General features: G+C 41.0%; 1 protein-coding gene across 1 annotated transcript in view; it reads right to left on the bottom strand.

Moving 5' to 3' along the window:
* Positions 1 to 13007, bottom strand: part of LOC117531200 (histamine N-methyltransferase-like) — a 55711-nt gene that overhangs the window by 7744 nt on the left and 34960 nt on the right. The window contains exons 2-3 of the mRNA XM_034194247.1: positions 4398 to 4548; positions 2582 to 2634 (exon numbers count right to left, since the gene is read on the bottom strand). Of these exons, the coding sequence (XP_034050138.1) occupies positions 2582 to 2634; positions 4398 to 4534 (190 nt within the window). The 5' untranslated portion in view covers positions 4535 to 4548. The remainder of the gene's footprint in view (positions 1 to 2581; positions 2635 to 4397; positions 4549 to 13007) is intronic.

The raw sequence follows: 13007 nt of genomic DNA, 5'->3' as shown, positions 1-13007 counted from the left end.
TACGATCGAACTGGAACATTTTTAGCAACATTTCAGTTCACATTTTGGAAAATCCGTGCTGGGAGGTACAGCCAATTTGAACCCGAGAGCTGGGCTGAAATTTACAATAGTGGGCTGTGCCACCCAGCGCTGCCCGCCAAAGCGAGAAACATGGTGTGGGAATTAAAAGTTATGAGCTACTAATTTTCTATGTAATTGTGCATGAGCAGGACTTAAAAGATGAAGCTACCAACAGCTGCTAATGCTGCGTTTACACATGATGATGACAAGTCACGAATGCCATGAAGTACACATTCTTGGCCGCTGATCACGAATGTGATGATTCGGGGCAGAGGTGTCAGGTGTCCTCAGGAACTGTTGCAACCTGTTACGATTAATGGCACGTGTTGCTGGAGAATTTATCAGGAACCATTACGCACGGTCAAGAATAATGTTCTGCATTGTTGCGCGCAACAGCACATCGTTAAGTTGTGAATGAGGTGAGTTGTCTCCACACACCCATATTCATACAACCGTTGCTAACAATTTAGATTGCTCCAGTTTTTCAGAACTTTGTGACTGCATGCGTAGTTGGGCTCTGCCATGGAGTGGCACAGAGAGGAGGAGGAGACGGACAGAGCCAAATGTGTGGCTTTCTGCGGCTCGGCTCATGCGTTTTCCTAAACATCAGGCACATGCAGCAGGTGGAACACCTGCAGGAGCGCGCTGAAGAGCACCGAAATTAGTCTTTTAGCCGACTTGGTGTCAGCAATCAAACTGAATGCGGTGCAGCAGAGTTTAATTATGTGCGCTTCTGCCGCTGGACTGGAAGAGGTGCAGAGATGTCTGGCTGCACATGAGTCTCCTCTTGCTCCTCTGGTTCAGACTCGTTCTGCTCATCGGTTACAACAGCAGGTGGAATACCTGCAGGAGCAACCTGAGGAGCTTCAGTAGGAACACTTAGATGACTTTGCGTCACTGTTCCTCTTCGGCATAGTGCATCAAACTGAACGCTGTGGAGCTGAGTTTAATTGTGTGCACATGACAGAAAACCGATTGGTCGTGGAGCGCAGTGAAATGTGACGCCGCGTTACAAGTCGTGCTAAAACTTGACAATTTCCGTGTCAGTTTGGGCTCCAAGAACCATCACAGGAACCACTACGAACGTTGTCACGTTCTATTAAGGATCACTACTCAAGACGGATCAACACACTCAGTTGTGACCTACATGACGTGAGACGAAATGGTGGTGTGTGACATTCGTGGAAGATTTTGACAGGCAAAAAAACATGCTCCATGAATATCACACACCATTAAGAAACCTATTCAGATGTGTTAAGAATGTGTCATAAATGACAGAAAAATGACAACGCATCTTGCTTATGTGTAAACGCACCTTAAGAGTGCTACTGTGGTTAGCACACTGCAACACTGAATAAGGTGAGAGTTTAACTCAGTGAAACTATTGCAGCAGGGACATCTTAGATGATCCATTAGGATATTTCACCCCACAACAAGTCATGTTATTCCATGTATTTGCAATAAAATGTTTAAAATGACAGATACAGCCTCCATAACAGCTAGTAGCCACATCTTGTGGCCTCTGAACTGAAGATGTTATGAGAGACAGATTTTGGGCTCTTCCACTGTCACTAAAAGTGACCATTGCCTCCAATTATATTTAACTATTGCTTACAACATCTTAAAATAACATACATTAAAAAACAAACACCAGTACAGTTGTCATACCAGAGGAAACTATGTGGTTGTTAAGTGCTGACGTAATGCATCACGTGATAAATCTGTTTCCGGGTCCAAAAACCTCCAAGTTTACAATTAAAGTTACGTCTGTTTGATCCTTTTAACGATCTACAGTTTAAGTTTAGTTTGTGTTTATAGTGCGCAAACCTACATCCCTTCCTTAATGGCATTCATCTGGTTCTATGGTCAGAACACTTCTTTTACATATTTTATTATGCACAGGTAAAATATACATGTCTATTTGTTAATAAAAAATGTATTACAATAAACAGGACGTTAAAGTGCAAACTTCACTTTCTCCCCAAACGACATGAACAGGAAGTGATCGCAGCAACTCCCATTGAAAATAACGGAGAAACGACCTGAGCGTCTGACATTTTTACATAAAAACACAGTAACAACGTCTAAAAACCCAGTTAATATATCCAGGAGAGTTTTAGACACAATATACAAAGAGTTTTATGTTGCGATGTTAACGCTGTTGTCCGTGTGCAATGGTGTAAGTGCAGCCTGCTCAAGTCATCTCAGTGCAGTTCTCAATGTTAATGACAGAGCACCTTTTTTGTTTGGAGCTGGAAGTTGAAAAATCACATGATGCGTTACGTCACACTTAACTGGATAGAAACCAAAAATGTTTGACTATAAACATGTTTACTTGAACATTTTAACATGAACTTGACTACGATCCTGCTCACTTTTGGAGCCACCCTGAAGCGGTCAGTCAAGGAATTGCAACATTTTCTTCTTTCGCGTGGGCTTCATTCAAGAAAGTCGAAGATTACTACTTTGTCCCTTGGGGACTTATTGTGTAAGTTATCATGTAAGTGTCTTGTTTTCTTACCTGCACCACTTCCTACTCCAATGACACTGATATGAGATTTTCCCTCTGCAGTGCTGAGGAAAGAAGAGATAATAACTATTATCCTGAAGGAAATTTGGCTAGAGTACCAAACAATAAGCATTTTTTTAAATAAAATAGGTGGAACAAATTTATGCTAAATGACAAAACATTTCCACAAGATGTTCGCCAGTATTGCACATAACTGAGTAACTGTCATTATGTATTCATCCTGCACAAGGGGTAGGAATTATACAGTCTGATTGTCAGAGGTAGAAAAGATCTCCTGTGGCCTTCTGTGTTGAGAAAATTGCCTCAAGCACAGGTCTTGATCATAATGTAGCGTTATAATTCAGTGCTGTATTTTTTGAAGTATAACCTTGTTTTTGGCCAATAACTGAAGTCAGTTCTTTTGGATTTTCCATTTTTTTCTCCATTTTGGGCCACCATAGAAGACTTGATATGGAGCTGCATGTTAATTTGGCACACGTTTACCAGATGCATAGCTTAAAATAGAAATGATTTTTCAAAAATATAATAGAGCTGAGTTCATAAGAAATGAGGGTCTGAGCCAGGACCACAGTCTGCCTATTGGTGATGGCAAGTCTAGGGATTAAAGTGGTGGGCTTTAGACAACAGGTTCATTGGTTCAAAGCCTTGTCAGTTCCCCCCTTCAAAAAAGGGGCTTTTGGGCAAGGTCCTTAATCTCTAAGTTGCTCTTAATGCATCTTTGAATGGTAGCATGTTGAGCATCTGCTTCAGATGGAAGAGTACTACAGAAATGTAGTGTTGCAGCACACCAGGAACTAGAGACAGACTCAGATGTAATGAGGCAGGTTTCATGACAAAAACCAAAGAACAATTTATTGAAAATGTGCTGTTGAGGTGGATGAGCTGGAGACCAGGAAACCAGTTGTAAGGACGATGAGGGGGTAGTGACAGGGTGCTGATCATGATAAACTGCAGGAATCTGAGAAATCACCTGGGAGTCAGAGGGAGGAATGTGGGACTGACTACTGGGAAAAGTGAATTGCAAGCAGAGGGAGTGGCACCTCTCGCTACACTGGTAGACCAATCCATGGATGGATTGTTATGGTGTAACCACAGGAGCACACACTGTACAAATATTGAATGCTTGTGTTCAATGGTACAAATAGTTTATCCAATAAACTGTAGTGTTTCTTTTTATTTGTCCCAATCAGGAACATTTGCTGTGCAGACAACCTAAATACAGATGCACTTTAAAAACTTCCATTGATGAGCTGAACACCATGAAGCCCAGTTGGAAAATAGGAGAGAAGTGTCTTCAACACCACAACATCACCTGCTTCTAAATAAAAGGCTCTTTAAACAGCAACCATTTTATTATTTTTAAAAAGCCGTTTCAGTTTATATTTTAACAATAAATGAATGGATCATTAAAAATGTCCACAAAATCAAAAGACATTTGCACAAGTAGAAGTTCTCCCCTCATTGTGCACAATTTTACAACATTATCACTATGGAGGTGATCTGGATCCAGATTCTGGCTCAGAATTTCACTTTATAGTCTTTTAAGGATTATGTCAAAACTACTATAGGGATTCTCACAAGATTTGCACCACAGATAGATATTAGGGCCCGGAGACTCCACTCAATTCTGAAGGTGATCTGGAGCTGGATGTCAAAAATCTGATTGCTGATAGTCTCACACACAGACTGAGATTAAAGACCCTTTGTGACTGATCTTCAAAGACGTTTGTATCAAATCAAGTCCAACCTGTCTCTCGTCTGTGCACTGCCAGTAATGGCGGTTCTTTTCAATTCAGTTGTGTCTTACCTGGACAGGAGGTCTGGGAGGATCTTGTGGATGAAGTCGTACGTGGCTTGATGCTCAGAAGAGCACTCCAGAAAAACCTCAAAGGATTTCTGCCAGTGGCTTTCATTGTCAGTCAGATTCCTGAGTGTCGATGCCATGTCATATATATAATCTGCCAAAATAAAAGTTACATAAATGCACATAGTTAAGAAATGTATCATTTTCTTATTTAAGGTTGCAACCTTTTGTAGTTAGTGTGAAGTGGAATATTTTAGTGGGAAGTTACATTATATAGGTCCTTATCAGCACCGATTTGTTTGGACAGTTTAAAATGGGCAGGACATGTACATTATAAACAATGTTTGAAACAGTGGAGGAGCCTCTTGATCAACTCCTCCCCCAATATCAGAGTCCTCCACATGAGTACATTCAGGATCTTATCTTGCAACTGTTATTTTCTGAACAAATCTGACTTTGTGATTCCAGACTAGAATTCATAGCTCATTTATAGGTTGTGTTCCATCACTTTACAGGTGTGACTGGTAATGAGACATGCAAAATTTGTCGACAGTGTCACTACACTCCAGTCATACGACATTTTGTACAAAAAAACAACAACAACAAAAAAAACAACTTTGAACTCATCTGTGACTATGTTTACATGCAGCCAATAACCCTTTCATAACCGGAATATTAGCAATAACCTGGTTGCGCACGGCCATGTAAACACCCGCAAAAACCCAAATATGCTCATATTCTGATTTTTAAAAACCGGAATATGACCCCTGGTTACTCCTTTTCTAACCCAAATATCAGGTCATGTAAACGCGCATCGGAATATCCCCATAGAAAGGAACATTGTTTTATGTTCCGTGCATGTCCTATCCGCAAGGAATCTTGGTCTTTTGAGTACGGCAACTACTTGTGGGTTGCGCGCGCCACACACAGGACACCACAGAAGCAGAGGTAAACAAGCATGGGGAAATCCAGACGCAGCAGCACAGCACCACACTTTTGGAGCGAGGAGGAAACCGAGTACTTCATTAGTATCGTGAAAGACATGAATATAATGTCTTATTGATGGGAGAAAGTACAGAGATAGCGACATTTACAAGAAGGTGGCTGAAAAGTTACGCGAAGCAGGATTTGCATGAACAGACCAAATAAAGCACCAATGGAAAACGCGCGTCGCTGTTTAGATGGGGATATTCCAAATGATACCAGTGACCATGTATACAGGAGTAACTGTCTGCTTAAGCTTGTAAACGGGTTATTCCTAATGATTCAGAAACCGGAATATTGCCCAAGGTGTATGCTAAACCAGGAAGACCTAGTTTCCGTCAGTATTAGCTTCATCTCTAACAGCAAGCAGCTGATCCACAATTTAGTTGTTAACCACACAACCAATGGGAAATGCACACATAAGATGTCAGTTCAAATTGACCTTTGTACCGTTTGCATATGCAGGCCAGAAATGCAAATCATCCACCGTTCAGACTAATTTTTCTTAATTTCTCCTTAACATGCCTTCTTTATCACCCCGGCCAGGGCCACCCATGATGTTTCTCTGGCATGGACTGGAACATTAATCTTTGTGGCTTGATCAACTTACGGGTTGGAAATACTGTCCCTTGTGCATCATATTTCATGTGTTGTGGTACTCGACTGATTAAATGGGGGAGGTTAAGGTCTAGTGCAGTGGTGTCTGAACTATTCCAGAAAGGGCTGAGAGGATGCAGGTTTTCTTTGCAGTCACTGACTCCAGCAGGTGATTTCACTGATGAAATCATCCCACCTGTTCAAAGGGATGTTAATCAGTGAAATCACCTGCTGAAGACAGTGGCTGCAAATAAATCCTACACCCTCTCGGCCCTTTCTGGAATAGTTTGGACATCACTGGTCTAGTGGTTATCCGTTGGGCTTGAGCTCAGCGGACCCTTGGTTGAAACCCCAGCCAGACTGGGGGGGGACCACTAAGGGCCCTTGGGCAAGGTGCTTAGTCCCCAAGTTGCTCCTGGTGTGTAGTGAGCACCTTGCATGGCACTGTGTATATATATGGGCGGTATTGTAAAACAACTTGCAAAAAACCATCAGCAGACCAATTAGCTTCCAATGAATTTAGGTCTGATAATTTTTAGACCGCCAACATATTTTTGCGGGCATAGTGAATAAAGCTTAACAGTTAAAAACATTTGTGAAGTCTGAAATTAAAGATTTTAGTGCCTGTCTGCTACATGTTCTGTAGTAGATGGACAGCTATGAGCAATACAGCTCTATCCTCTGCAGGCAGGAGAGAGGAAGAGGAAAAGGGGGGGGGGGGGAGATAATTTCTCTTCACACCATACAGACTCACCAGCATACAGTTTTGACTTATGAATACAATTTTAAACAAACTAATTCCAGACAAGTCATCTAAAATTAATGTCACATCTGACATTTTATAAAGTGAAAATATTAACTGTTACAGTTAGGAGTTATGGCAGCTAACTGAAACCAGGACTTAAACAGTGTAGAACCCCAGGATGCAGGGCAGCTCAAACATGAGGGTGAGGATGAATAGTTTTACACAGGTGAGTAACACCAACCCAGAGTTCAATTGCAGAATGTCTTGACACTGGCATGAGTAAACAGAGGAATAATATTCATAATGTTGTAGACAAACTCAGGAAATCTTCTACTTAAGAGTAGATAAACTTAATGAGAAGTGAGAACAAAGAAAATCTCTTTTCATGGAAGGGGTGTGCCAGACAGAATTTAAACTTAGCAAACCTCCAAACTGAAGTTTTGCTTCTTCATAAAAGTGAGTTCAAACTGAGAAATGTTTCACCTTCAAATTTCTATATCACCAGTTCACAATGAGATCACATCAAGGAACTTCACACAACATAAGAAAAACAGAAAACTGAATTAAAAACAATAAAAAAAAAAGACAAAACCATAAAGAACACAAGAATAAAAACACCTTAGGTGGAAATCAATGCTGGAGTTTTTAACAACAGGTGACACACAAACTAAAGAAACTGCTTCAAATGAGAAAAAACTCAGACTCTGTTCAACTGAGGAACACCTCTTATTTCTTAGATGTGGAATTCCAAGTCAATGACAAAAACAAAACAAATAGTCCTTTCTTCTTACCAAAAATGTATGAACTCAGAGACAAGAGTTAACTCAGAAAAACTCTCTTGCTTAGTAAATGAGTTCAACTCTAGAGTGCACAAAAAAAAAAAAAAAAGCTGGTTAATACTCACTACAAAAGTGACAAGAAGAAACACACCATCAACCAACTCAATGCAAACATGCACTACTGCAATGGATCCATAACCCAAAATAAACAGAGCCCCATTAAATAGACAAACAAATCAGAGAACAGCAGTAGACATTAGCAGGTGGAAATAATCAGACCTAATTATGTGTAGGGAGCTCAAATGAACACTAGATGGTGAGAGTAAGACCTGTGAGGACATAAAGGGTCACCAGAGGGAAGCAGAGAGTGCTAAATACTGTAAGGTGATAGAGGTCAAATGCAGAGAATACTAGACAAGAAAAAAGGTGAAACTGACAAGATGTGATATCAGAGCTGGAAGCAACTGTGAGAAGGAAATGACAAAACTACTGAGACAGACAGAAAATGACTAAGACAAAAGCTGGGATATGCAAAGAATGATAAACCAGAAAACAGGTGATACAAGATAAAAGGCTGGGAAATAATATAAAGCGAACCTAAAGAGATGGGAGTCGTCAGGAGATCAGAGCAGATAAAAACTGGTACTACGAGGTCTGTCCGTAAAGTATAGGTCCTTTTTATTTTTTTCAAAAACTATATGGATTTCATTCATATGTTTTTACGTCAGACATGCTTGAACCCTCGTGCGCATGTGTGAGTTTTTCCACGCCTGTCGGTGACGTCATTCGCCTGTGAGCACTCCTTGTGGGAGGAGTCGTCCAGCCCCTCGTCGGAATTCCTTTGTCTGAGAAGTTGCTGAGAGACTGGCGCTTTGTTTGATCAAAATTTTTTCTAAACCTGTGAGACACATCGAAATGGACACGGTTCGAAAAATTAAGCTGGTTTTCAGTGAAAATTTTAACAGCTGATGAGAGATTTTGAGGTGATTCTGTCGCTTTAAGGACTTTTCACGGTGCGAGACGTCGCGCAGCGCTCTCAGGCGGCGTCATCAGCCTGTTTCAAGCTTAAAACCTCCACATTTCAGGCTCTATTGATCCAGGACGTCGTGAGAGAACAGAGAAGTTTCAGAAGAAGTCGGTTTCAGTATTTTATCCGGATATTCCACTGTTAAAGGAGATTTTTTTAATGAAAGACGTGCGGACGGGTCGGTGCGGCGGCACAGGAAAAACACCTCCGTGTTGATAACCATTTGTTAAAATCCAGTTTTTGATGGCTTTCAGTGGAGTGAGTATATGAGAAATTGTTTATCAGCTGGAGATGTTCCAACTTGTCCTCAAGGCTTCCAACAGAGGTGTTTTTCCTGTGGCGGAGCGTCGCGGCGGCTGCGAGCCGACGCTGCAATCCGCCCGCACGTCTTTCATTAAAAAAATCTCCTTTAACAGTGGAATATCCGGATAAAATGCTGAAACCGACTTCTTCTGAAACGTCTCTGTTCTCTCACGACGTCCTGGATCAACAGAGCCTGAAATGTGGAGGTTTTAAGCTTGAAACAGGCTGATGACGCCGCCTGAGAGCACTGCGCGACGTCTCGCACCGTGAAAAGTCCTTAAAGCGACAGAATCACCTCAAAATCTCTCATCAGCTGTTAAAATTTTCACTGAAGACCAGCTTAATTTTTCGAACCATGTCCACTTCGATGTGTCTCACAGGTTTAGAAAAAATTTTGATCAAACAAAGCGCCAGTCTCTCAGCAACTTCTCAGACGAAGGAATTCCGACGAGGGGCTGGACGACTCCTCCCACAAGGAGTGCTCACAGACGAATGACGTCACCGACAGGCGTGGAAAAACTCACGCATGCGCACGAGGGTTCAAGCATGTCTGACGTAAAAACATATGAATGAAATCCATATAGTTTTTGAAAAAAATAAAAAGGACCTATACTTTACGGACAGATCTCGTAGATGTGACAAAGATTAACAAAGAAGAGACAGGAAACTAAAACCCCAACACTGACAGAACCACAACAAGCTATGTTTTAGTTTTAAAGTAATGTACTAATTTCGAAATTTTAGCATTTAGACACATGCCCGCAGTGCATTATGGGTAAATTTGTTTCCCTGACATGACTGGTTGGCTGCTCAGTATAACACACACACACACACACACACACACACACACAACTTACTGAAACGTGTGTTTTACAAATAAATCTGTATTTGTAAATATGTCTTTTTTTTTCATTTGTAAAGAAAAAGGCAATTTAAAAACTGAAAATTCTGTTTAAGTGGATTCAGCACTTTTAGCAAATGTGTTGGATTTTAGTATAATAGTAATAGTATTTGTCCTATTGAGATATCCCATAATCCTTTGCGCACCAGAGAGTTGCTGCAATCTAAACAGCATAGAAAATCCACATGATGACAATTGTAAATGAACATTATACAACCAAAATGTACATTCTGATGCTTTTCATCACGTTAAGAGGCTGCATGCATGAGACCCTGAAAACTTGCTAAAACAAATATTCCAAATAATCCGTGGCTGCTACATTTAATCTCCATGGAATTTAATAAACGCAAACCGAATTTCAGACATCTTATATATATTACTCTGGAACAAAGAGGAAAAACGGTATTGTGAAGGACAATAAGTAGGACGCTAAAGAGCAAACTTCATTTTCCCCCAGAATGACATGAACAGGAAGCGAACACAGCTCACAGTGATTCCCATTGAAAATAGAGAAACAACCTGAGCTTCTGGCATGTTTACATAAAACAAGCACAATAACAACATCTATAAACCCAGAGAATATATTCAAGAGAGTTTTAGGCACAATATACAAAGGGTTTTATGTTGCGATGTTAATGCTGTTTTCCGTGTGCAGCGATTACAGTGCAGCCTGATTGGAGCATCTCAATGCATTTCTCCTGTCAGGAAACTAATTTACCCATGATGCCCTGCGGCATGTGTCTAAACACTAAAACCTTCAAAATTAGTGCATTACTTTAAAACTAAAACATATAGCTGATATTTTCACTTTATAAAACGTCACACGTGGCATTAATTTAAATAACTTGTCCAGAATTAGTTTGTTTAAGATTTTAACCATAAGTCAAAACTGTAGCCCTGTGAATGACTTGCGTGATACGCTGGTGAATCTGTATGGTGTGAAGAAAAATTGTCTTTATTTTCCTTGGTCATCATGTCTCTTTTGCTGAGAAAAGACTGATCTGATACAGAAGAACTGACTCATTGTTGTGTCAGTAGCTGCTAGTGTACTGAAGTCAATACCGAAAATTACCGGTTTAGTTTTTATCTGTAGCTTCTGCAAAAAATTTTAAGGGTATATTGGTTTAGCTTCATAAAAGACAACTTTTCAGTTAGGGGATTAATTATTGAAGCTAGCTTTTTAGTTAGCTGTGCCCACCACTATATACACACACCATACATACATACATGTGTGTGTATATATATATATATATATATAGAGAGAGAGAGAGAGAGAGAGAGAGAGAGAGAGAGATACCATCAGAGAGTCTTGTCCACAACTACCACAAAAGACTCCAAGATGTCACTGATGTTAAAGGGGGCAATACACAGTATTAAGAACAGCGGTGTTTTGCTGTATCTGTTAGCTGTTTAATCTGCGTAGTTAGATTGATCTAGAAAAAGATTTGTTTCACAGTGTAATCTTCACGTGCCTTAACTAAAGCACTCTCTCTGCTGAATCACCTCTAAATTATTCACACATTATTCACTTTGTGTGTTTTTAGGAATCCGCTAGCTTAGCGCAGCTACTAGCTCTTAGCCGGTTTAGCATGGCGGCTTCTCCTGTCTCTCCCACACTTCTCTGCTCTGGGTGTGAAATGTTTAGTTATTCCTCGGCCTCCTTTAGCAGTAACGGTACTTGTAATAAGTGCAGCTTATTCGTAGCTTTGGAGGCCAGGCTGGGCGAATTGGAGACTCGGCTCCGCACCTTGGAAAATCCTACAGCTAGCCAGGCCCCTGTAGTCGGTGCGGACCAAGGTAGCTTAGCCGCCATTAGCTGTCCTCCAGCAGATCCCGAGCAGCCGGGAAAGCAGGCCAGCTGGGTGACTGTGAGGAGGAAACATAGTCCTAAACAGAAGCCCCGTGTACACCGCCAACCCATTCACATCTCTAACCGTTTTTCCCCACTCGGCAACACACCCACCGAGGAACAAACTCTGGTTATTGGCGACTCTGTTTTGAGAAATGTGAAGTTAGTGACACCAGCAACCATAGTCAATTGTCTTCCCGGGGCCAGAGCAGGCGACACTGAAGGAAATTTGAAACTGCTGGCTAAGGCTAAGCGTAAATTTGGTAAGATTGTAATTCACGTCGGCAGTAATGACACCCGGTTACGCCAATCGGAGGTAACTAAAATTAACATTGAATCGGTGTGTAACTTTGCAAAAAGAATGTCGGACTCTGTAGTTTTCTCTGGGCCCCTCCCCAATCGGACCGGGAGTGACATGTTTAGCCGCATGTTCTCCTTGAATTACTGGCTGTCTGAGTGGTGTCCAAAAAATGAGGTGGGCTTCATAGATAATTGGCAAAGCTTCTGGGGAAAACCTGGTCTTGTTAGGAGAGACGGCATCCATCCCACTTTGGATGGAGCAGCTCTCATTTCTAGAAATCTGGCCAATTTTCTTAAACCCTCCAAACCGTGACTATCCAGGGTTGGGACCAGGAAGTAGAGTTGTAGTCTTACACACCTCTCTGCAGCTTCTCTCCCCCTGCCATCCCCTCATTACCCCATCCCCGTAGAGACGGTGCCTGCTCCCAGACCACCAATAACCATCAAAAATCTATTTAAGCATAAAAATTCAAAAAGAAAAAATAATATAGCACCTTCAACTGCACCACAGACTAAAACAGTTAAATGTGGTTTATTAAATATTAGATCTCTCTCTTCTAAGTCCCCTGTTAGTAAACGATATAATAATTGATCAACATATTGATTTATTCTGCCTTACAGAAACCTGGTTACAGCAGAATGATTATGTTAGTCACACTAACTGCCAGAATGCTCGTAGCATGGGCTGAGGCGGAGGATTAGCAGCAATCTTCCACTCCAGCTTATGAATTAATCAAAAACCCAGACAGAGCTTTAATTCATTTGAAAGCTTGACTCTTAGTCTTGTCTATTCAAATTGGAAGTCCCAAAAACCAGTTTTATTTGTTGTTATTTATCGTCCACCTGGTTGTTACTACGAGTTTCTTTGTGAATTTTCAGACCTTTTGTCTGACTTAGTGCTTAGCTCAGATAAGATAATTATAGTGGGCGATTTTAACATCCACACAGATGTTGAGAATGACAGTCTCAACACTGCATTTAATCTATTGTTAGACTCGATTGGCTTCGCTCAAAATGTAAATGAGTCCACCCACCACTTTAATCATACTTTAGATCTTGTTCTGACATATGGCATGGAAATTGAAGATTTAACAGTATCTTGTCAATAGTTTTACATCCTCATTGAGG

This window comes from Thalassophryne amazonica, chromosome 18 (assembly GCF_902500255.1).
Source record: "Thalassophryne amazonica chromosome 18, fThaAma1.1, whole genome shotgun sequence".
Classification (NCBI taxonomy): Eukaryota; Metazoa; Chordata; class Actinopteri; order Batrachoidiformes; family Batrachoididae; genus Thalassophryne; species Thalassophryne amazonica.
The sequence above is the reverse complement of the archived record's forward strand: the minus strand, read 5'-3'. Positions and strand labels throughout refer to the sequence as shown.